Genomic DNA, 26,573 nt, shown 5'->3' with positions numbered 1-26,573 from the left:
ATGCAGTCATGCAGTGAAAAAAACATAAACTGGCATTCATCTCTGTTTGACAGCTTATACGTTTGATTTTTTTTCCCCATTGAAATAACAGTTTCTCCTGAATTATTTTTTATCAGTTATATATATAAAGGTTTTGTTATATGTGGCTTTAAGTTTGAATAATTTGGTATAACATTAGCTCCTTTCACACATACCGTAAAATTTCATACCGTAAAATTGCCAGAATGAATTTACCAGTAAATTAAAAAATGTACCGTTCACAAAAGCAACAGCGTTCAGGCTTTTTACCGGTAACAGACCATTCACACATCAGTTCCAAAATACCGGTAAACTCTGTGATGGTGTCATAAATCGGAAGTTTACGCCTTGTTCCTAAAGAAGGCTAGTTATTTTATCATACGGGACATTATCGCTAACTGTTGTTGACAAATCTCTTCATAGGCCCGGACGAGGAGAAGCACTTTCGGTAGTTTCGGTATCACTCCAATTTGAAGACATTTGTAAACAGTGCAAAGTAAACGCATCATCTGCATCCCAATTTTATGAATGGCCCAGAGCCGTTGCTCTTTAAACGGCTTCTGATTGGCACAAATCACTTCTAACGTCAGCGCGTTCTGACCTCGTACGTGCAAAATGCTAGTAATCTTCATTCCGCGTTCACACAGCACATATACCAGTAATTTACTGGTAATGTTACAACATCGCTTGCTGGTAAATTGCCGGAACCTACTGTATTTACCAGTATATTTGAAAAGGTCCTGTTCACATAAGATCTGTTACTGGTAATTTACCAGTAAAGACTGTATGTGTGAAAGGGGCTATTATTTCAGTTAATGAAACATACGTTTTTTACTGTAAATTGTGCAATACAGTGTTGCTGCCATGTGTTTAACATTGCAAATAGTTTGAGGCATGGATTCAAACCTGCATTTTCCAAATGAGCACCAAAAGCTCATCGCATCTGGAGTTCAAACTGCTAAGCCAAGACTTAATCATCCAAACCCAAGTGAAATTAAGCTATTGATTTCAGTTAACAAGCACCATCGAGTAATTTACTTTTTATAGATCTTAGAAAGGGCGTCAAGGTCAAAATGTGGCATCAGTCGTCCTCCCCTTTTTACAACCACCAACTGCAACCTAAAAGTGATTGACTACATCTTTCCCTTCATTCAAATGGCCAATCCAGCAACTAATTGAGCTTGGCAATAACTGCTTGACTGGTCGAGGGAGCGGACTTGTCTCCAAAAGAACCAAATGAAATGAGTTTCTCCATCTCAACGTCTCGGAGCCGAAGCTGTAGCTTTGAAAAATGAGGTGACAGGGAGCTTACATTGCGGGGGCTCGGCACTGGCAATTTCAAACATTTCCTGCTTTTAATTTGCGCTTTCAGGCACGCAGACACTTTCGACAGCCGACGACGGGAAATATTTAACTTGCTCTTCTGTGCATCAAGGTCCTTCCCTGTGGAATAAAAAGTGACTAGAAAGCACTGTAAGACATGTTGATGTTGAGCAGTCTGTACAAATGACAAGTGTGTACTTTCCGCGTCACGTACATAAGCGATCAATTAAAATGTCGCCACATTGAACCAACAAACTTCGGTCCAGAACCGCTGTGGGAGGGAACGACCAACAACAAACAGCAGATATAAATGACCCAGCTCTGCCTGCTTCTGACTGGGAACTGTAAAGGTGCCTCAGTTAATCAAAGTTCCTAGACTGTCGGCTTTGAATCACATCTAGGAAGCGCGCATAAAAACTGTGGCTTTGAACTCAGAGCCACGCTTTCCCCAGCGCACATGAAAAATCAGGAAAAAAAACCTTTGTACAAGAGGAAACTCGTGTTATGTCGCCAAATTCAGCAGATGCGAGACAGAAATTGACAAAACGCCATTGCAGCAAACATCAGGCAAAGATTATGACATATGCCTGGCAGCATCTTCCTATTGATACAACTCAGGTTTTTGGTTCCTTTTGTGATCTTTCCCATAACTGAAGCCACCATTTTTTCATCTTCAGTTATGGGAGTTAGAGTTTTTGGCATAAGAAAAATACAGATTTGACAGTTTCTGAATAGTTCTGCAGGCAAAAAATGTATTGCCAATGTTTTCACATTAATTTTGTTTGTTAGATCGGATGGGCAAACATTGTCTTTATGAACTCAAATTAAATAGTGTGATTTAAAGGCAAAGAACTTTTTTTATTTTTATTGATGCATATAAACTTTTCCAGCGAATGAGTAATAAATTTCATCTATGGTTTTGTTTTATTATTTTTATTTTATTTTATATCCTTATGTAATTTAGTCTGTAATTTGGAACAATGGCTATATAAAGATAACAATATCAGGGTCCACAACAATGCATAATATCATTCTGTGTATTATAAGCATGCTTTGCATTATATCATCTGCCGCTTTAAATGCTCGAGCTTTTTAAAGCAGGGTGGATTCTGATTGGCTGCCAATGTCACTACCAATTTTATCGTTCATCAGCTGGAAAAAAAACTTTCTTTAGTGATTCCAACGATATCGTTCCTCTGTGTCATTATCATTACAGCTGTAGACTGCACTATCCTCTTAGCGTTAGAACAATTTTTAAAACTTTATAATTATACTTATTTTCCTTGGTGTGAATGGCCTTTTAAAGCTCGAATGAGAAAAAAAGAGATACAGGGAGAAAATCTGATTTTTTTTCCCCCTCTCAATGATTGTGTTTACATGTACAAATCACTGATTAAAAAAAAAAAACAATGCAAAAAAATGTCATATTTGTGCTATTATTTTATGTCGTTTAATGTCATATGAACCACTTGTTCTCTTCAGTTCTCATTCATAACCATTATATGGAAAAGAGCAGAGGTGGGAGTAAGTCACACATGTGCAAGTCACAAGCAAGTCTCAAGTCTTAACCTTCGAGTCTCAAGCAAGTCAAGTAAATTTTTTATAAAAGCAAGCAAGTCAAGTCAAGTCACTGCCTTATGTCAAGCAAGTCAAGTCAAGTCACTGCCTTATGTCAAGCAAGTCAAGTCAAGTCGTAGCTTGGGTCACAAGTCACTGGCAAGTCATACAAACGTTTGATGATTTCACTGAATTTGTATATTAAAATAAGTTAAAACTACATAAGTTGTGGACTATGGTTTTATTTGCAACATATTTTTTTAAATATGCATTTCCACATACAGCTGAGTGGTTACTACAATAAAAATCTAAAAAATAAAAAATAAATACAATTTCAAACTAAATAGCCTAAAATGTAAATGTGACTGAAATTAGGCCAACATTAAAGTATGAAAAAATAAATATGCCTCAAACATTGCAGAAGACCATTAAAAGGTATGAAACAATTCACAATTCAAGTATAATGGTTCCTATGCCACCAAATGGCATTCTTCAAACTGGCATCCCCTTTATATAAGTTATATAACAGCCGTTGGCATTTAGCCTATTATGAAGTTAAAACCGCCAATAGGTGGCGCCAAATCACCGTCTTAATGTACGAGTCATAGAAGCAGTCAACTGATTTGTTCAAAATGACAGATTCGTTCTGGAACTAAGCAACTAGGTCACTGAATCACAAATACGCATAACTCTTTCTGTGGCTTGTTTGGAACTATTGTCATTGGAGAAATAGAGCAAAAACAGAAAATATTTGGAATATTATGTCTAAAATGTCACATCACAATATTCACTCTTTGTTTACTGAACTGTTTTATAAAATCATCACATTTGAAATCGCGCCAATAATCTGGAAATATTTTTTTATATATGTTATAATTATGAAAATAACTCATACTAGGGCCATTTTTCCACCACATTTTGAATTTTGGGTGCATATTAATTCTGCTGGCATTTTTTGCCACCAACCCCCTGATAACATTAAGAGAAACATAAACGACAAAACTAACAGTTTTCTATATTGTTTTTCGTTATTGGAAAGAACAACATTTTTGGTTTTAAAGCATGATTTAAAAAGAAATGTGGCAAATGTTATACAAAACATATACCATCATTAATTATCATTTGAATATTGACAACATTAAGCTACATTTGAAAACATAATTGTGTATAAAGAGGCATGCTGTTTTGACCAACATTATTCTTTCTAGATTTAAAGATAGTCAAATTAACTATAACAAACAGGTTAAACAAGCCATAGCTTACTTTTAGACGTGGTGAATGAAGTTCGACTGTTCGAGGTTGTGATGGTCGTCCGATATTCCTTGCCAGTTATTATGCGTACAACAAATCTTCTTGCATGAATATGGTCATTTTCTAGTGTTTATATCCAAAAAGATACGATGCAGGGAGATGTTTTTGTATTTAGCGCGCTCACCGCGATGTAGGCTATTTCTGGGCTTGTGCAGCGTCACGCAATCGCGCAGAATCTGATGACTGACGTCAATGGTTCCGTTGCTTTCATTTTGTTTATCAATTGATGTTGCGATGATTTATATAAAAATGTATATCAAGTCATTCTCGAGTCATACAGTTCAAGTCAAGTCAAGTCTCAAGTCATTGGATCTCAAGTCAAAGTCAAGTCGAGTCATTTTCTTAATTTAGTCAAGCAAGTCTCAAGTCCTTAAATTTGCGACTCGAGTCTGACTCGAGTCAAGTCATGTGACTCGAGTCCCCCATCTCTGGAAAAGAGCGTGCCACTTTTTGGGTTCCACTGAAAAAAAAAAAAAGGTTAGGACACGAAGGTGTGCAAATGGTGACTACTTCTGCGAGTATAATCTGTGTAATTTCATGCACACTCATTGTTTGAGTTCGTCAAATGTGGGAGCCACGAACTGCGATTGAGCCACTGGAGTGCCAGAATCACAAACTGGCAGGAACAATGGAGCATGTAGGTGTGTGTGAGTGTTTATATGAGCCGGGCTCTCCGAACAGGTGTCAGAACAGCTTTTATCCTTTCAGCCCGCTCCACTTCTCCGGATCCCTTTATGAAAACACGACTCCGTCATGACCAAACTATTAAACTGGGAAGCATATGGTGAGTCCACTGCGTGTTTTCACCCACTAAAATCACACAAAACTAATCAAAATCACACCAAAACACAAAGGAATTCCCCTCTGACCTCCGACACACGCTGACAGATGGCGAGGGACGGAGGCCAACCACCCCGAAAATCACATTTGCACATGTCCGCCGCTCAACAGTACGTCACATGCCTTTTCATGCTGAATAGCTGCAGTGTGCGACAGCTTTGAATTGTTTTTCATGAATTTATGACACGTCGGGTGAACAGCGAAACATTTGACATCAAAAAAGAAGCTGACCAGAAAGTGAATTGCAATTTTATACGACAAGCAAGAAGATTCAGGCGGAAAATAACATAGTCTATCCGGATCTTATTTTGACGCCGTGCTGCTGACATACCAAAATATAAAACAATGCATTATATATATTTATCGAGCACTACTGTGGCAAGCGCTCCGATTCAATTTTCTCAGAGACATGCGCTCGGGGAGAAAAAGAGCTGGCAGGGGAAAGACAAACAATCTAGCAGAAATGAAGTGATGGATTTGGAGGGGAAGAAAGGGTAACAGGGAAGGACAAGTTTTCAAGAGATCCGAACAAAAGACAAAGAAGTCTAGATGGTCAAAATAGAAGGATTTACACTCAGAAAGTCCTACTTTATCCTGCCTGTTTATCCGTGCTCATTAAAATAATCACACTTAAAGCTCCTAATGAGAAGCTGTAGATGTCTCCGGTGTTAAAGGAGGACTTTTAAATGAAAACGAGAGGTGAGAAAGAAGACAAGAGGAAAAAATACCCCAGAAGGAAATCGCTCAAAAGTGTAAGGGTCACACAAATATTCCTTTGTCTCAGTCAGATGTAATGGACCCCTGGTGCCACATTGATTCAGAAGCATCGACTCGTTACGAAAAAGAAAGCAGCGGTGTGAGCTCCATTTGCAGCTTTTTATTTACTTATCTCCACCAGTTTGATGTAAAACCTAATAAGAGCATCCAACAAAGCAACGCTTTCTCATTTTCCAGGACGTATGGCAAACCGCCACGAGCGACATTGTCAAAATAAATGGCATGTCATGGGTATTCCCCAGCATACAGAATGAAACAGAATTCATTCAAAAGGAAACCAGAATACAAGCCAGAATTCAGGCAAAATGGCTGATTCTGGTATGATTTATTCACCTTTATTTCATTCCAAGCCTGTATGGACTTCTTTCTTCTGCGGAACACAAAAAAAGAATAATTCTGGGAGAATATTCACACTGCTTTTTTCCTACTGTATCATATTTGATAAGCACATTTCTAAGGCCTCTAAATTGCTGAAAAACCTGTCGTACGCAATCTACATGCCTTCTGTCGTCCGATTGGTAGTTTATACTTTTTTATTAATAAAAGGCATTTTAGGATAATTGTAAAAATGTTCACCTTCAGGTCAAGGGTCATGTGTGTTTTTGATGTGAAATCTTTACTTTTATTATAAAGTAAACATAAGAATAACTTCTAAATAGTAATATATTAAGATGAACGCTTACTGAAATAAATTTACTTTTGCACGATATTCAAATTTTTCGAGTTTCACCTGTACAGTATATATACATTTACTCATTTTAAGCCTCTGAATAAAATTTAGGTTTTTTTTTCCTCTTTTAAATATTAGCTTTATATTCTTCTAATTTATACTATTTAAGTCATAAAAGCTTGATGTTTCAAATATGACACTCAACAAAGAACACATAGAAAAATATAAAAACAAATGTAGAAAAAGTTTGCGTATATGTTCTATATGTTAAACTTTTCCAAAAATAGATTTTTATGATTATTATTTCATATGGCAGGCTTTATAGGGATACATTTGGTCTGTTTCTCCTCAAAGCTATTGGGTTCGATAGACAAGGTTCTTTTCTGGTCACTGTGTTTTTATTGGTTAAGAGCGGCGTGAACATTCTTCAAATCATCTCCTTTTGTGTTCCATGGAAGAAAAAAAGCCATACAGGTTTTGAACGATTGAATTATCATTTTTAGGTGAACTATCAATACTAGGACACTGATAGCCAGACAAAACATGCCATCTTATAGACCTCTTCCGTCGCAAGTAAGTCACTAGAAATCCAGGGCACTATTTCTGTCTTTGTGAGAGAATCTTGACTGCTGGCTTTTGTTCCCAAGGGCACAATTTAACCAGCCCTTCTGCCCTTCCCAATCTTCTGTCTTGGAGCATCAATACATGTTTTTCCTCAGTATGTTTTTCGAAGCCACACGGCAAAGAAAGCCAAATAATTGGGTTTAAAAAGTTCAAAGGAGCCTCAAACTAATTAGTGACAAGAATCAAAGTTTCCAATGTATTTATCAAGCTCTGCCTGCTTTCAATGATGAGATGGGGTGATGGGAAAGGAAGAGAGAAGGAGGTGTAGAGTCCAACAACTTACATTATAATACAAACTTAAATAATAATAAATACAAAAAGGTTAAATATAATAAAAAACTAATATTAAAAATAATTGGAAAAATTTAAAAATATTAAAATAGAAAATAAATAAATATATAAAAAATAAACAAGAAAGAAAGAAAGAAAGAAAGAAAGAAAGAAAGAAAGAAAGAAAGAAAGAAAGAAAGAAAGAAAGAAAGAAAGAAAGAAAGAAAGAAAGAAAAATAGAAAGAGTAAGTTGGGTAATTTTGCACCATGCTTGAGAGAGTTTATTTGCTGGCACTCACTGGATATAAATAAAGATGTTCATAGATGTTTGTAGTAGAGTTGGTGTAATATTGTGTTGACTTCGGAACATAAGTTTATAGTTAAAAGCATAAAAGCATAAAGCAACATGCTGGTCTGTCTGACAGTGTCAAGCCATCTGTCAACAGTTTTAATATATTCATCCAATAATTCAGACCGCTGAAACGGTATTGTTAGCGAGAAATAGAGACAGAGTTTTTCGAGAAACATCAAGAGAGCAAGAAAGTGGTAACAATTTCTTTCCAAGCGCATCTCAAGGGCTTTGTCTTGGTTGCTCGCGACAAAAATGGTAATGAACAAATTTGCAAACATGAAAACAGCTGCTCCACATTAAATGTGACAAAGTGCAGTTTCTCGACGAATCTAAATGATGTGATATCACCTTATTCAGAGCTCTAAATCTTTATAACAATGTGCAAAGCCTGTTTTATTTGAGCAGGGAATAATTCAATACACCGTGTCCCCATTTAAAGTCTCTCTATACAGAAGTCTGGCTGCTATTTTTCAAGCGAATGAATATTAAAAAGATGTCTCTCTATCATTTTAAAGTGTCTCTTTACTTTACAACACAGGACGGATATCGCACAGATGACAATAAAAATCTAAGGACCAGCAATAAAGTTTTTAGTTTGATTCCTTAGGTGCAAGTGAAACAGGTTTAGAGAAGTTTTAGAAGAAAAAAAATATTAAAAACCCCTCATATTTAATGCAAGACATATTTTAAACAACAAAGAGGCAATTCCGTTGGATACATTTACATATGAGTGTACAGTAACTAAAATATTAGCCAAATTAGTATCTTATGCTCCCATCTGAATTCTCATTTTGAACTCAATATTTTGCACTAAGTTACATAAAAAACAGCCTCAAAAGTGAACAGATGTGGTCTTACGAACATTGATAACATCAAATTCCCTTATAAATAGTAAATGCACTGACATCATTTAGGTCATTTAATGGTCTTTCCCCCCGTGCCACCCAAATATCAAGCAACAGGTTTCGGGCTCTGGCCTGAATTAACGCGATATAAAGCGAGCGGCACGGCCCACATGGCACATGCGCTGCATTGATCAAAGAGACAGTGTTATTGATGAGACTGGAAGGGTAGGGCAGATGTTCTCATTCATAATGCTGCCGCCTGATCCCGAAGCATGTGGGACTGGAGGTAAAAGCATTTAATCCTACTGTGTGTTTAATTAATCTCCTTTAGCAACTGCAATGGAGGATTACACTAGTATTTCTCAGATTAGGAAATCTGACACAATGATTTGTTATTGGGCATCTACATATCCACGGGAAGAACTTGACCCCGCGAGAATGCGTTATGAGTCTTTAATAAGCTGTCGATCTGACATTTTCACTCCCTTCGTCATCTAAAAACACTGGTTTATAGGAAGCTGCATTTTCAGTGCAGTGATGCTGGGACATTGCTAGGTGGTTTTTAGGGTGTTTTAGGTGGTTGCTAGGGTGTTGCTAGGCTACCCCCTAAACATCATTTTAAAAAGCAGTCCTTTTACATGCTCATCATATTGCCCTTTCTTTCAAAGAGGGCAATTCTTGGCCTAAAAAATGCTGCAATGAGACCAGACGTCATACCACCAGTCTTCCTCATCTTCATCAACTGCATCAGGACTGCAGCGAGAAGGGAATTCAATCTGGAAACCTTGTGCGCAGTACCTCAGATTGTGACAGGTACTGTCTATAACATGATACATAGTCTCTCCCACTTCACCTGTCTGCCTGGATTGTCTTTTCCCCTCCTGCTGAGAACCATATGAGTGGTGTCAGATGGTAGTGCAGAAGTCTGATTAATGGTAACACTGCAAGGGATTCGCTTAGATTTCCACCAGCCATACCAACCAGCATACTCCCCACCCACTCGATTATTTCCAGCATAACACAGACAGAAAGTCAGTTGATAAGGTATCCATGAGCAGAGGAGATATCAGAAAGGGAATGTTTCTTACTCATATTATTATAGAGTCCTCATATTGCAGGTCAAATGTAGTTATCGCCACAATGTATTCAAACTTGTGCAAGCAATGTGTTAACCTTGATATCCGAATAACCGGTAAGTGCAGTAGCCCTCAAAAAGCCTTGAAATGCCTCCAGGATTTTACTTTCACATATACCTCGGTTCAAACTTGAACAATACAGTATACTTATTAAGGCTGGGTATCAGTACAGATTTATTGATTAGACTCAGATTTATATATAATGGTTTCAATAAAAAATGCTCATAGAGAAATAGGCAATGATGGTAAAAACAGCCAGTAGGTGGCAGTAAATCACTATATTAATGGGTGAGTCATTGATTCGTTCATTCATTTATTCAGTAACGAAGCAAGGCTGTATTTATCAATGGGTAATTGAATCATTGACTCTCCATATTCGTTCAAAGCTGCAGGAGTGTTCACGAAACACTGTGTTTGTTGGAGACGCACAACAGTTCTACCGTGGCTTTCGTTGGAAGAACTAGAACTTCGTTTCAAATAAGAGCAAACAATACTGTTTAAAATGTACATCATCACTTAATATGACCCTTTTGTTTGTTGGACTGATGTATAAAATCACATTTGCAATTTTGGATATTTGGGAGATATTGCATGGCATTCTTGCTCGTATAATATATGATCAACATTTAAAACAAGAATTTACTCGGGGTATGATTTTGTATCAAAGAGAGTTTGAGTCTTAAATCGATCTCTATGTACAGTCTGTGTCTATATTTGTTCTTCATGCTAGTAAGTGCTAAATCCCCACTTTTACAAAGGCACATTGTCGAGAACAGCAGTAATGTAACGCCGATTTGCTAAGGCAGCATAATCTGACCGTTTCCTAATTTTGACCGCAAAAGATGAGGTCATTTGATTGGATGTCATTTATTTTACCTTTTGTGGCATTTTGCCTGTTTTCTTTTGAATTACTCATCATAAGAGCTAACCCATGAGAGTCATCAGCTCATAATTTGTTTCATGAATCGAACTATACTGGTCATGTTGTTTATTAATGATTCACTAAAAAGAATCAGCTCAAAAGAGTCATTTGTTTGTGAATCGGACTACAGTGGTTGCACTGTAAATGCTCTTGATTCGTTAACAATAAATGGCTCATATGAGTCATTTGTTCAATAATCAGACTACATTGGTCATTCTGTATATGTTTTTGTTTCGCTAACAAGAAGCGCTTGGAGTCATTTGTTTGTGAATCAAACTATACTGGTCACATTGTACATTTTGATTCACTAACAAAAAGTGGCTCATAAGAGTCATTTGTTCATGAATCGGACTAGACTGGTCAGTGGTCAAGCTGTATGTGTTGGAATCAAAAAGAAGCGACTCATAAGAATAATTAATTTGTGGATTGGTTCATACCAGTTATTGTTCATGAATAGGAATACACTGGTCAAACTGTATGCTTTTGATTCACTAAAAAGAAGCAGCACATAAAAATCATTCGATTTACAGTTTTCAAGCTGTAGGCCTATGTTTTTGATTCATTAAAAAGAACCGGTTCATAACAGTCATTTCCTTGTAAATCAGCCAACACTGCTCATAAATGACCGGCATAGAGTAAATGATCAAACACGGGATTGTAATATCATTCGGGATTGTTCAAAAGAAAATCAATATCTGTACCCAGCTCTATATTTTATTTAAGAGGTGGACATTTTAAAGCTTTCATAAGCACACAACAGAGATGTTGCAATGACTGACTCAGGATAAACCGCAACAGTGTGACACCCCAGTGTATTACACTAATCAATATCCACCCATCACATTCTGTAACACTTATTAAACTTTAAAAAGCGAATCGAACAAAGGAATATATTTCAATGCCCTTCACCAGTCACTAACCTTAATCTACCACGTCACATGGTCCCTCACCTTCCCCTCTGCCAACTTTGTGCAAGAACTATTCGAGCCTAGATCCGTGTTAATCATCTCTCGCTGTTGAAGTCCCACTTCCACGCCAAACCCTTCACGCAGCTCGCCCGGGGAGACAACGTGCGATTCCTCTCTCTATCTGCGCAGCCTGAAACAATCCAGCGCTAACAGGTCTGATGAATGTCATCCTGTCAGAGACGCCAACTGTTTCAGCCCCTTATGGGAGCGTCTCAGTCTTTATTGATGCTTCAAATGTTCCGAAAGAGTTTGTTTCCTCATGCTACTAACAGCCAGAAAGTGTATGACAGAAACTATACTTGAATTACAAATGGGAAACGCATATTTTCATCAACAACAAGTGTTATAATACAATACTATAATGTTCAGTATACCATACGGTGCAGCGAATGCATGTTCAGAATGTGGTATTTTGAAGTTGGTTTGGGCAGCTTGGCGTTCTAATACTTTAAAAAGCTGAATCGGACCGCTGCGAGCTGTTGGGTTTCATGTCGACTTTATTATCTCATAACGGGGCTTTTATTTATTTATTGGCCTGGCAACTGGACGGTTTGCTGGATATGCTGTTTATAATTAATGAAGGGAGAACAGCTCTACTCCCAACACAGTGATACATAATCCCGCTCAAAGGAGGGAAGGCAGGGCTACTCCCCGCAGGCTAATTAAACGCGAACAGTGGTGCTGGCTGCGAAAAAGTGAGGGAGGAACACGAAGGGAGTCCACTCAAACTATTTTGCAAATACAAGTTTGACAAAAGCCTCATAAAACGGCCTATAACTTAGCACTGAGACTTCCTTTGAAGCGGCCATGCAATTCACTGCAATAGTGACTGTAAGAGGAACAACACTGTGGTATTTGAGTATTAAAGCAGGGATGAGTACAACATCACCAAACATTTAATGTTTAATTTGCTTTTAAATACACAGACTATATGTCTCAGGAATCAGACTACATATATTTTTAACTCGCTAAAAAGAATTGGCTCATAACAGTCATTTGTTTGTGCATCGGACTACACTTGTTGAGGTGTATGTCTTCAATTCACTAAAAATAAGCAGCTCATATGAGTCATTTGTTCATGAATCAGATTAGGCCTACATGTTTTTTCACTCACTTAAAAGAACTGCCTCAAATGAGCATTTGTTTGTTAATTGGAATACACTGATTGCATAAGAGACGTTTGTGTATCAAACTACACTGGTTGAGCAAAATGTCTAGCCTGGGAAAACCCAGACAACTTCCGGGCAATTTTAGATTTGCTCTGAAAGTTAGTCTGGCAAAGAGCTCATTCAAACCCATTTCCAATCTGTCGAAATCGAGGCACCAATCAGAAACGTTGGGGCGGGCTTACAACGATGACGACAGCGCTGGGATTTTGAAGCAGATTTTGTAGCCTACATTACAAAGATGGATGCCGCCGTCGAACATCACTCGTTCGAATCAGCGATCGCGTCTGTTTTAAGCGATTTGAACGTTTCATTTTTGTTAAAAACCGAGCAAAGAACAACACTCGGAGATGTTTCTCGCCGCTCTTCATACGTCATCTCCTTCATCGCTCTGATTGGTTTTAGGTTTATCCGCGACGTCCGTTGGTGACGCCCCACTGGAAATGATTTGTCTATGACGCTTTGCCAGACCATAACTCAGTTACAACTTAGAATGGTCTGGTTTTAACCAGGCTACAAAATGTCTTTAATTCACTAAAAATAAGCAGCTCATAAGAGTCATTCTTTTGTGAATCAGATTATGCATTGTATGTTTTTGATTCACTAAAAATAAGTGGCTCAAAAGAGTCATTTGTTTTGTCATCGGCTCATGATTTGTTTTGTGAATCGGACTACACTGTGTTTTTGACTCGATAAAAAGATCCTGCTCATAAGTCAATTGTTTGTGAATCGGAATGCACTGTTTGCATGATTAATTTGATTGTGCATCAAACTACACTGGTTGAGTTGTAAGTCCTTCATTTATTAAAAATAAGCAGCTCAATAGTCATTCATTCATGAACAAGACTACAGTGGTTGCTCACTGTATGGTTTTGATTCCCTAAAAAGGAAGAGCTCAAAAGAGTCATTTGTTTGTGAATCAGACACTGTGTCTGTTTCCGAAATCGCCCCCTATAGCCTTAAATAGGGCACTATTTGACGGGACAGCCATTTGTAGAGGTGTCTGAAACCATAGTGGACGTTATCGAGTGCACTCATCCAATCCCACCATGCACTGCAATACGGCTAGAGAATACCCATAATGCACTATGAGAGTCTTGTGCCGAATTAATTCCCTTGTCTGACCAGAAGATGGCGCTCACAGCTGAATCATCCATCCATCCATTTTCCAAATCGCTAGTCCAATGTGGCTACAGCGTAATATCATGCAGATATAAATTCGTTTTTTTATTAATTAATAAATTGTTTTATTAAGGTTTATACATAGTTTCCATGACAGAGTTCTATCTTTTTATCTTACTACTGGAGCTGCCAGTATACTAAATTTATTATTAATAAACTATTATTAAACAGCAAGCACAAACTATGCAAAAGAGGCGCACTCAGTGTCCGAAATCACTCACGCGTTTTCATTCACTCCTTCAAGTGAACTATATTAGTGGAGTAATGTAGGGAATAGTGAATGAGGGAATAGGAGGCGATTTCAGACACAGCCTATATGTTTTTGATTCACACAAAAAAAAACTGGGTCAAAAGATTAATTCATTCAGCTCTGACTTTTACTATCGCCGCACTACTTAACCCTCTGGGGTCCTTCGGCCCAAATGGACCCGAAGCATTTAAATATTTTTTTTTTTTAAATCATTGCTTTATCGGAATGGTCCGAAATTTGGTGACTTTGTTGGTACTTGGCATATGAACACCCCAAAAAATTGGGGACAGGATTTGAATAGTCTAAGTGGTTGTAAAAAAAATAGTCACACTCAGGACCTTCGGGTCCAAATGGACCCGCATAGGAAATGAATCGGAAATTGGCAAAAATGTGAAAATACAGAGTTATTTTGTGCGTACAAACTACAAATCAGCCACGATCCAGAAAAAAAGCACACAACAGTGAAGGGGTGAATCTATAAAACATCAAGAGTGCAAAACAGACACATCCACACACACACACACACACACACAAACACACTTTTATACACATACACACTAATAAATTCAGATTACATATGGGTTTTGAATTTTTAAAATGCTCAGTTTGTCCACCAGATGGCATCCATCTCATTTCAAAAATTGCTTTCATGAGGCCTAGGCTTGACTCTAAAATGAAATACAGCTTTAAAAAAAAAAAAAAAATAATAATAATATTTTTTTTAAATTTCTATTATATTCAATGGGGAAAAAATGGGTCATAATTATTGCATTAATATTAATTATAAATCATTTTTATTTTTGAAATTATCTCAAAACACCAAAAAAGAAAAGAAAAAATATTATAAAAAACAAGTAAAAAAAAAAAAAGATGATTTTTTTTTAAATAAATATTAATCCCACCCTTCCGGCCCATTTGGACCCGAAGGTCCTGAGTGTGACTCTGAAATGAAGGACCCCAGAGGGTTAAGGAAAAAAAAACATACTTTTCGTTAAAATCCCCATCCGTGCTGGTTGTCAAAAGTATGGTTTTAATTCACAGAAGTCATTCCAGTGGTCCATCTACAAGATCAGGCATTTATAAATGTAGCACCTACTGTATGAAGAGACGTCTTTGATTGCAAGACGAGAACAGGGACAGTTTGTGCGCGGTGATGATGAATGCCAGTGTAATCAAGCGGCGTGATTGCATTTCAGACGCTAAACTCCCCAAAGCAACATTCTGACCTTCTCATCACGTCCAGAAGGAGATGAATCTATTTCTTTGCTGCACTGAAGATGCTATAATAAATTATCACTCATCAACAAACAACAAAAGAGAGCACATCATAATAGAAGCATCCTGCAGTGGTGCGGCATAAATGTTGATTACCACAAAAATTTTGTGGTAAACCACAAAATCAAATAATTTCAGTAGGAATCCACACAATCTGGAATTTCGCGCGAGGGTGAAAGATTTCCCCACGTATATTTTGCAAGTTGATCGTGCAAATGCAACACTGACCAACAGAAAGCTGCTTGGTTTGAAAGTGACATACATTGCTACACTAATGACAATAGACAATAGACTTTTTTGTCTGCGTAAATTAGCTGAAATTTCAATAATGTAACTGTAACTTTACAAAGAGGCATTACAATGGAAGCGAATGGGGCCAATCAATACACTAAAATAATCACGGTTTCAATATTACAGCCACAACACACAAAGAGTGTTAACATGGGAGTGTTAACATGATTTTACTGTATCCCTTACTAATCTTTTCTATGTAAAGTGGAATGCAGAATCCCTGACAGCATTCAAAAGACAACTGAAAACTCATCTCTTCCATGAGCACTTAACGTAAAAAAAAAAAAAAAAAAAAAAAAAATTTCCTTTCCTTTAAATCCTTGCTTATCTGGCTTATGCTACTCCGAGCAATGTCTGAACTTTGTATTTTGAGCACTTCTTGCGTTGTTTTTGTCTACTTCTTGCGTTGTTTTTGTCTATTCACGATGACTCGCTTGGTTTAGTCCTCAGTTGTAAGTCGCTTTGGATAAAAGTGTCTGCTAAATGACTAAATGTAAATGTAAATGTAAGTTATATCCAATTTTACACTTTTTTTGCCATTGGCGTGCCATTAAGCCTTAAATTATTTTTGACATTATATTATTTAGACATATTTAGACAGCTTTATAGCTCAAATAACACACAGGTTTTAACAGAAGAATAAATGTAAGCACATTTATAAAATTATAAGCTTCACATTCTTAAAACTGTCCCCATTCACTATTGTAAGTGCCCCAATGTAACAAGATTTTTGCTTTCGATTGAGCTTCATTTGAACCCAGAATATTACTCTAAACAGCCCAAAGGGCTCAAAGTACTTGATGTTAAACACTGATTGAGTAATGAGAAAAGGGCATTTAAATGTTCAGTTCATATTGTACATCAGCTTAGCACCATGTGTGGTTCTGCATTGGTATTGGCTCTGATATTATTCCTCCATATTGATTGACAGGAAGGTGTGGGCAGTGGATTTTCTTCACCAGTCCGCCATTAATGCAGTATGAAACTGACTGACAAGTAAACTAGAAGCACTAATTACCTTCATCAGTGTTCTTTCTTTTGCTTCACAGTATAAGGAGAAACAAAAGAACGATCTGACCCATTTGATCTCTTCCTGTCAGAACAATGAAGGTCACTGAAAATGAGGTGGAATTTATATCTAGCACTGCAGGAGGGTTGGTGAAGTTAAAAAGGGCTCCTTTGTAAAATGTAAGGTAATTCCATTCCATTTCTGTGATCCACGGGTCATTATATTCAACGGTCATTCTATGAATTTTAGAAGATTTATAAACTAACATTCTATCAGACAATATTTGGGGGTTATAAATTGTTTTGTACCCTCTCAAGCCAGTGTTATTTTAGTATTATTCACATCCTATTATAGTATTAATTAATATTCTGAATTAACTTTTATTTTTATATTTTCAGTTTATTCAATTTGTATGTGCTATTGCTTTTTTATATTTTAAATTTTTCTATTTAGCTCAATATTTTTTCGGTTTTAGTCCTTTTAGTACTTCAACTTAAACTGATTTTATTTTAATTAGTTGCAAAGACAATACTTAAAATTTTTGTTTAAGTTCTTCTAAACTTCATTTCTAAACTAGTAACTTATATTTTAGTAACAATAACAATAATAATATTGTGCTATAGTTATGCCTTTAAAAGGTCATTAAAGCTACACTGAGTAATTTTAAGTAAAGTTGATTCTTAGCAAAAAACACTTTGTTCTCATATATGTGCTCATTCATGTGTAATTACTTCCACCAACTAATCAAGTATTTTCGTAAGAGTAGAATCTGCCATTCAGAATACATACGAGCGAGTCGCTCAAATGGTGGCAGCCATGTTGCGCCTCCATCTTGAAAATACATTAGCCAAAGAGGGACATACCTGGAAATTCAAGCTTCGCCTTTTCGTGCTTTTACAGTCAGTGGCACCGTGACGAATGCGAGGGGGAGATTACTCGCGACTGCCGGCAGATTTGAAATGTTGAAGATGGAGGATCACGCCTATTCTCGAGGACATGTAACAGAGTCGCCAAGGGAGGGAAAGAGAGAATTAAAACGACATTGCGACAGGCAAATCAACAAGACCAAAGTCAATATTGGAGTGGCTTTTCCAAGATGGAAAGAGCTCATGAGGAGCAAGGATTTTAAAAGGTACGCCGAAGTTGCCTGCTTTCTTCTCGACAGGTAATTCAGCCTATTTGTGTAAATTCAAAGTTTTATAGTTGCTTGGCTAACTATAGCATGGTTGTGCATAACGCTAGAACGACGTCTAGGATACTTTTCCTCGCGTCAATGATGAAAAAAGATTGTTTACCTTGTAACACAAATCTGTGTGCTGCGACGGATCACATGAGGACGAAGTCGAACTGGAAGCCATGTTAATCTTGGAATAATAAGGCCACCGTAGGAGTTAAAACGCCCTCGGAATGGGAGGGGCTAGAAAGTAATATTCAGTTGTCATATACAATCTCACCGCTGGATGGGAGAAAATCTTGCAGCTTTAAACTACAAGGTTCTTATTTGGAAGAATATTTAACTATCATACAAAATCATGGTAACAGGGTTGACATTTTAAGAATAACTTCTTACTGTTATAAACATCCCTGATCGATGCCAAGAAACAAAGAATTCCCACTTGCCCTATAGTCAAGCACACTTGGCATAGGCGCCATAAGAAAAGTCAAAGAGTTCAGAGTATCGGCTCTAGATAATTAAAACTTAGACAGAGATAAATTTCAGGGCCTGTTAATTACACAAAGGTGGGCAGAAATGGCAGAGAGCCCACCAGCGGTGGAGACCGAGACCTGTTCTTTCTAATATTTTACATTTGCAGAGCACACGTAAAAGACACTCAGAAGGGCACTGAAGAAAGACACTCTGAATTAACTAATGAGAATAAATGGTTGTAGATAATGGTAACACATTTTGAAGGAGCAGAAAATGAAAAAAGTGGGATGAAATGCTTCCTAAATGCTATTTGGATTATGATTATACGTCTTTGAAGTTGGGAACTAGAAGTGCACTTCAAAGTGTGCAAAAAGGCTCTCTGGTATCAATATGTCAATTACCAATCTGCCAAATCCCCTTCATCCTGTATATTTAGTAGCACATGAACAATTTTGTTTTAGAGTAAGACTGTAGGCCTGTTGATTTCGATGACATCACTAAAGAACAGTGTAATATTTTAGAAGGAAATTGCAATTCCCATCTTTCACTTCATCTTCAATAACATGGCATCTGTAGAAAAAGCATGAACATAAGCTTCTAAATGACTTTACATGCACAACTCGTGTCATAGTTTCAGACTCTGACGTAAGGCAACACACAAATCTTATAAAAGCCGTAATTTGTGCCTTTGTGCTAAACCGCTCAAGTGTGGCATTGGAAAATCGCATTACATCCCACTAAAAGCGAAGAAAAACCTCTGTGGGAACTTTTGACCTGAGATGCACTGAGCAAATTGAGACTTGCAGGTTCAGTCAGTGGTGTATGTTTCAGTCTGGCGAGGTTGTCAAGGTGGACAGACTGTTTCTAGAACAGCTGATCCCAGCTGTGATCTGATACAGGGGGGACAAGAGAGGTTTTGACATAAACTCCTCAACTGTCACTTCTCAATCATCTAGTACAGCTCAGGGCAGTCCCATAAGGGATAGTTCACTTAAAGGTGACATATTATGCCCCTTTTGACAAGATGTATAAATCTATGGTGTCCCCAGAATGTGTCTGTGAAATTTCAGCTCGAAATACCCCCCAGATCATTTAACATAGTGTGTCAAATTTGCCCATTTTTGTGTGTGTCCCTTTAAATGCAAATGAGCTGCTGCTCCCTGACCTCCTTTCAGAAGATGGTTGATCCTTTACACGAGCTTCGGATACTCCAGGAATAACAAAACGCAAATCACATTCATCCAAAATCTCAGAAATAACCAGTAGGGGAGTGCAGCCTTACAGAGACTCAGGAAGAGGTTGTAACTTTTAGATGCACCTGGACGTTTCTGAATGGTTAGTGAATACATTTATGTAGTTGCTGTGGAGTTACATTGAGTCATCTCATCGACTTGCATGTACCGTCATGTTTAACTTTTACACAAGTTGACACAGTTCCCTGAGGTCTTTATAAGACAGCTGTGACATTTTTTGGTCAAAATACCACAAGGATGAAGCCTGAGCGACAGATGACATGCTTTGCTCGAACGTTTGCGTTAGAACTGGTTACACTGTTGTCACTTGCGAAAATCAAATGGCGGTGCCGTGGGTGGAAACAGATTAAGGGGCGTTAATATTATAATAAGAAGGGGTTAATATTCCTACGTCAGAAGGGGAGCGAAATCTGATCAGCCTATTTTTATGAAAGTAAGAAAGGCTTACCAAAACAAAGTTACTGGGTAACTTGTCATTTTTCACGTTTTCTGGGTTGGTAGATGCACCGGGGACCCGATTATAGACCCGATTTAAACGCGGAAAAAGTCAGATTCCTCAGTAGTTCATAGTAGTTTAAAAAATAGCAATGTTTAGGGATCCATGATATATCAGCCACCATATCGGTATCGGCAATTTTTAATGTTATCGTTATCGGCCCAATAAAAAAACATGGCCGATATATTAAAGCCGATAAATAATGGATTATTTCCCTCAGCTGAGACACTTCAGTTTCACACTGTTCACCGTGATGGTTTTGAATGGCTTGAAATATGATTGGAATCACTTCAAAAAGGAAATACAGTTAAGTGCAACATGTGCAGCGCAAGTCTGTCATATAAGCTACATAAAATTATGATGAGAACATTATAATTGTGTGCTTGGGACATGGCTTTTAATGGTGAGACTTTTGTTTTTTTGATCAGGCTCTCAAAATTATATAAAAATTTGGATTTTGTTTTATCGACCAATTTATCGGTTTTCAAATATAAAGAATTATAGTATCAGTCAAAATTTTCGAATCGGTTCATCCCAAGTAATATTAGTATTATTCAAAGTCTTCCAGGCCATTGAATGACTCATGGTGTTTTCACACTGTAATTGCATGGAAAAGAGAGAGAACAACATATTTTGTGTTCCTCAAAAGAAAGGAACAATATGATGCATTTTCATTTTTGGGTGACCTGTCCTTTTAAGAGAGGTTGCACAAGTTACTATGAAAAACTACAGAACAATGCACTGTATCTGCATGCACTGAAATCGAATAAATCTACAAACATCTATCCCATTTAATTCATTGCGCGAGAAACAAATATGTGCTCACGTGCATCAACATGTTTCTCATCAAGCAGGAGGAATCAATAACTAGAAAAAAATGAACTGTTCCTCAAACTACGTAATAGTATGAACCCAACGACACAATCTGAACCTCTATAAAAGTAATTTCCATGTTAATGAATGATATATTGAAATATCTGGCATGGAGAAAACCTCATTGTCAAGGCAAACTAATCTCTGACAGAACGATATGGCATGCGCAGATTACATTTATGAAGCCTGATGGAAACAGAAAGATGGGGTGCAACCAGGAATACAGGGATTTCAAAGAAATTAATTATATTTTGTTTCCCCTGTGCTTTTTTCCCATGGTGGTAAGATAGTAGCTGTACGATTACTGAGGTGCTTCTAATGCATAGACAAAGAGAATGAGAATAGGATTAAAAGCAAGCCATGCAGAGCGATTGGGTTTCCTTGTTTCGAACCGCCTTGATTTACAGCAACAGTCTTGCAGTAAATATTTGCATGCTTTAGGTGAACTATCCCTTTAATAAAACGATGCATCATGCTATGCTAGTTAAGCAGCGAGTTAATTCATTGTATGGGCAATGCACCCCTCTTTAACTTAAAGTTGCAATAAAAATCCATGGGGTCCAATGTTGTTTTGGACCACACTGACTTCCATTATGCGGACTAAAAACCACAACGTTTTCAAAAAAAATCTTACTTTGTGTTCCACAGAAGAAGAAATATGGAAAATAAATTTCCAATGAATTCCATACCTGTTCAGCTAAAAAAAATCCAAGCACTTGTGAGGCAAAGATGAATGCAGCTGGAGTCACAAGGCCATTTGTCCTGTGAACCACCACTCATCAGTCCTTTCTCAGCTTTGCTGTCATCCCGAATGCAAACGCAAAGAGGAACAGGCCGTTTTCTTCTTGGAGCAAATATCATTTGCAGCTATGCTGCTGGTCTTGTTCATTTATTAGCAGCCAGCAGCTGTGTTCACAATGGCCAAAGCTTGGGAACTGTCCAGTGCTGAAAACACAGGTTAAAAATAACAAGAAACGAGGAGGACAGAGGACCAGTAGCACTGTGCAAATTGCTGGCATAATTATCAGGCTTCTTTTCCTTCTGGACCTCTCCCACAGGGTAAGCGATAAAACATTTTCTAAATTAATCTTTAAACCGCAAGGTAGTGTGTTTTTGTCTGAGCGGACCTGCGAGCCAAATGGAATCTATTCAAGATAGAAAAAGAATTAATGCTGAAAAGAAATTAAAATTAATCTTTTCTTTTCCCTCTGCAAAGTTAAACCCGTACAGTCCCATTTAGAATCCAGCAAAACACAGACCAAGTGTCATGATTCATTTAAGGTGTTTAAGAAGGCAAATGCCCATTCTGAATAATGTATTTCAGGTCTGGGCGCCGATAAATATTCAAGCTTTGGGTGAAGGCGGATTGGCGGCTGACACATGTAGTAGAGACAGCAGCTGCCAACCGGTTCCTCTGGCTCATGGGATTAGACACAGCTACTCTTTCTTGTCAGCTGTCAATCAAGAGCGTGTGCACACACTGTGAGACACCAACCTGGATAAGTGCGGGCATAAATTAAGACATTTACAGACTGCCAACTTTGCATAATTAAACAACAGCCTTTGTCACAAAAAATAATTGTAGTCGCCATTCTTCAACGTGACTTATATGCAGGAACACAAAACTAGCATGAAGTATCCCTAAATTGCAATTTCCTGAGTAATTTTAGTAGACTTGGCCCATTAAGTATGGAGCATGCTAATTTACGACAAGGACATTATCTCCAGAAATTCAAAGGCATTTAGTTGTCTGGATGCTATTCAAGTACAATTTCAATTCCACCTGTCAGCGCAGCTTCCCCCCTCCCCATACTGTATGATTGTTGGCACTAAACTACGCAGTCGAGCGGAAACGCCAATTATTAAAATGTGAGAATCAATCAAGTGCCCTCTAAAAGTCACCCAACGCCAAAACGGTTGCGCTCCAAGGCAATTTCCACTTTTTTCTTCAAGAGACAACATGCTCAGAGGTGTTCCGCTGGCATTTAGGAATATACAGGGAGAAGAAGAGGGCGCTCAGATAAAGAGCAGAATGGATGCCCCAAGGAGATATACTGAGGTTCTGAAGCCAACATGAAAGGCTGCTTGGTTTGGCAAGCCTGCGCTGCTCCACTGGGACTTGGTTTTGGAAAGAAATGTCTTTGAACCTGGAAGCGCCATTTCAGTGCACTCACCCTGATATAGATGCAACTAGCACAGGGTTGCTTGAGGGTGACAGGGTGTGTGTTTAGTGACATAGCCTCAGCAGATACCCATATGTTTATTTGGTGAATTAAAAATAGGGATAGACTAAAATTCTGGCCAATACAGCTAAACCAATGTTCATGTAATGGCCAATAACCAATAAATGGGCAATATTATTCTTTATAAATAAATGAAAGATGGAACAGTGAAAACTAAAAGCAATCATCTTAAATGATACAAGTAAAATGACACACACATATATAGGTTAAGAAAGCTCCAGCTTTTGGGCGGCTTTAGTTATTTTGGTAAATTGGCCGTTAGTTCCAACTATGCCGGAATAATGACTGTCTGCACTCCCATTGGTAGGCACTGCATGGCTTATCTACATAAATATGGGCTCAAACTTTGTCGCATTACTTGTGTCGCTGGAAATTGGCAACTCTCAACAAAAATGTTGATGCAAACCATTGCCATTATGAACACCCCATAGGGTATATGGTAAAAAGAGAAGAGAAGAGAAGAGAAGAGAAGAGAAGAGAAGAGAAGAGAAGAGAAGAGAAGAGAAGAGAAGAGAGAAACGCTAAGAACCTTACCACACAGCAACCAATTTGCTGCAAAACAGCTGCCTGAAATTTCCCCAGGGCACCTGGTGCCACAACTTGCACCACTTCCTATTTCTGATGATCTTTGACAAATAACACACATCTTCACATTCAAAAGTCACTCTGCTGTACTTTTCTCTCGTCAGCATCACGACTTGTTGCAGACTGATGCAAGAAGCACCTGGAGTGCTCTGTCAGGTAGAGACTCAGCGGCTCAGACCGAACAGAGACAACAGAGACGGTCATGACAGAATGCCAAGGGAAATTCGGGTCTGTCTTCCTCTCCCACCAGCTACACGCTGTTGTTTGAGGCGGGCACAAGACTGGCAGCGCTCAGCACTTGTCAGCTTTAAACAGCATCCAGCTGACACTCTGCAAATGAGAAAAACAATGCGGGGTCCCTTTCGATCCCAAAATTCTCACTCGCTGTTTTATGATGAGATTTCTTTCAACCACTTCACATCAAGGCATTGCTGCAAATGACAGTATGCAGGTGGGGGGTTATATCAAGGCAAGGAAAATGAGTCACTTGTCCTGTTTTCCCTATATCCACATATGAACATTCAGGCACTTGTAATGTCACTATAGAGTAATGTATATATAAAGTCTCATTTAATCATACTAGTACTTTCCAAATCACTTAATAGGCTATTTGAGAAGTGATTAACTGTTTGAGAACAGAACAAAAATTAGACAGCGCTCTACTTTTCATATATTTTATATCTGAGCAGAATACACATAATGTCAATAAAAACATTGCTCATCAATAGACTTCTGCACTGAACAGCCAGCCGTTCAATATCGTAGTGCTCCTGGTTTTGTCCTCACTGAGGTATTGCGCTATATAGGCAAGGGGGCTGTATATAACCCGTCCTGAACACAAAACATCCTACACCACATTATACATTTATAAGACAAGACGCAATCAGTTCAGGATAAAAATAGCCCTTGTTCTCACCTTCTCTGAAGTAAAGCGCGTCGTCGCCTCAGAAAGTCCAGAGGAATGCCGCGTCGCATCAGATACAGCAGAGTAGGTGATAACAGCCGCTGAGGTAAACCATTCAAAAATGTATAAATCTGTTTAGTCTCACAAATGTGTTGAAATGGACTCCTTGGTTAAAATCGTTCAGAAAGCACGATATTTCTCCTCAGCCTGCGTCTCGTGCGGCGCTCGCGCAGAGAAGATCTCGAAACGGCGCGCACTTCGCCGGTCGCGAGGAGACACTGAACAAAAGCGCGTGCGGAGGCTCAGAGCGTTTCCCCCCTCACCTCACCAAAGAGAACGGAGCAGATGCTGAGGCAAGAGAGTGCGTTAGATGGTATAGACAATTCTCTGTGGACTTCGGTGGGGGATGGATAATATTTTGCACAATATATCAGCGATTCCGTCCTTTGTTTGGTTATTTGATTGGGCAGATTTGTTTTACAGGCTGCAAAATAATTATGAAGAATATGGTGGGTTGATCTGACTAATCAAATTATTTGAATCCCCCAAAAAGGTATGTATTGTTAGTAAATATGCATATAGATGCATAGCCTATAACAGTGTTTTCAGATGACCAAGTAGGCTACCACACACGTTATATGCTATTATTCACTGTAAAAAGATTATTTGCTCAATAAGTTATGACAACATATGTTTTTACTGTGCTTTTACGCATCAAAATAAGTTATACAAGATTCAACTCATTTTTAAGTCAATTTAATGTAATTTAAGTTGAAATGACTCAAACATCCAAGTTGATTGTACTTAAAAAATTTTTTAGGGCAGCAACTTTTTTACAATGTAGTAGCCTACGCCGAAATCCGCTAAATAGATGCTAGCGAACTGAAGTCGCGTTTGTAACCACAGCAACATTGCCAAAATAGGCCTGATAAAATGTTTTTAAACTTTAGCGTTTATCACATAGGCTATCTTCTCTAGTTTTAAACATTTATCGTATAATGTGATCAAATGGTCAGATTTAAAAACTGTATAGATTTCCAAGATATGTCCAAATTCACCTAAAAATAGCTATTATTATACATAGGTTTATATAAACCTATATAATTTGTATTGTTGTTATAAGTTCATTTTAATCATTTCTATTGCCAACTTGGTTCTTTTGCACATTTTTAAGTGTATATTTATTGCATCAGCCAGACTATCTTTCCATTGTCCCTTATTTGACAAATGTCCACACGAATAGCCGTTCTTTGTATGCCAATTCTTCTGTTTGCAGATGAATAAATAATTTCAGCGTCACGAGGTGCCTTTAGAAAACGCTCTGAAAAACCTGACCTGCCCCCTGTTTTATGATAGAATAATGATGTCCCTCGAGATGCTGCAAATCTGTTTCTAGGGGCCACGCTGTGGTCCACTGACACACATTTCACCCGACCCACAGAAGCCTGCTCACTTAACACTACCCCCAGTTCAGTCGGTCCTCACATTTATCACTGTCATTCGATTACAGATGTTACTGTGTAAACAAATCACACAACCAACCACAAAGCCTCTGCTCAGTGTTCCTGTTGTGTTGTGATGCTGCATCCCATAATGAACATAGCAGCTGCCCAGTCTATGGTGGAAAAAAAACACACACTCTTTTTTGCTTTAAAGCCCTCAAATGTTGGAGCTGATCATTAACGTACATTAGGGACACAATAACCATTATACTTCATTGAAAAGAGATTATTTCTTATACAGAATGTTTGAATAAATGCCAATCATAATCTAAAAATAATCTTG

At 37.9% G+C, this 26,573-nt stretch overlaps 1 protein-coding gene across 1 annotated transcript in view; it reads right to left on the bottom strand.

The window, feature by feature from the left end:
- ncanb (neurocan b) overlaps positions 1-25,129 on the bottom strand; it is a 133,189-nt gene extending 108,060 nt beyond the window's left edge. Inside the window, exon 1 of the mRNA XM_056256470.1 lies at positions 24,801-25,129. Coding sequence (XP_056112445.1) covers positions 24,801-24,859 — 59 coding nt within the window. The 5' untranslated portion in view covers positions 24,860-25,129. The remainder of the gene's footprint in view (positions 1-24,800) is intronic.
- Positions 25,130-26,573: the final 1,444 nt, after the last annotated feature.

The sequence above is a fragment of the Rhinichthys klamathensis genome, unplaced genomic scaffold (genome assembly GCF_029890125.1).
Source record: "Rhinichthys klamathensis goyatoka isolate OS25496 unplaced genomic scaffold, OSU_Roscu_1.1 h1tg000127l_1, whole genome shotgun sequence".
Lineage (NCBI taxonomy): Eukaryota > Metazoa > Chordata > Actinopteri > Cypriniformes > Leuciscidae > Rhinichthys > Rhinichthys klamathensis.
This window is presented reverse-complemented; position numbering and strand designations above follow the sequence as displayed.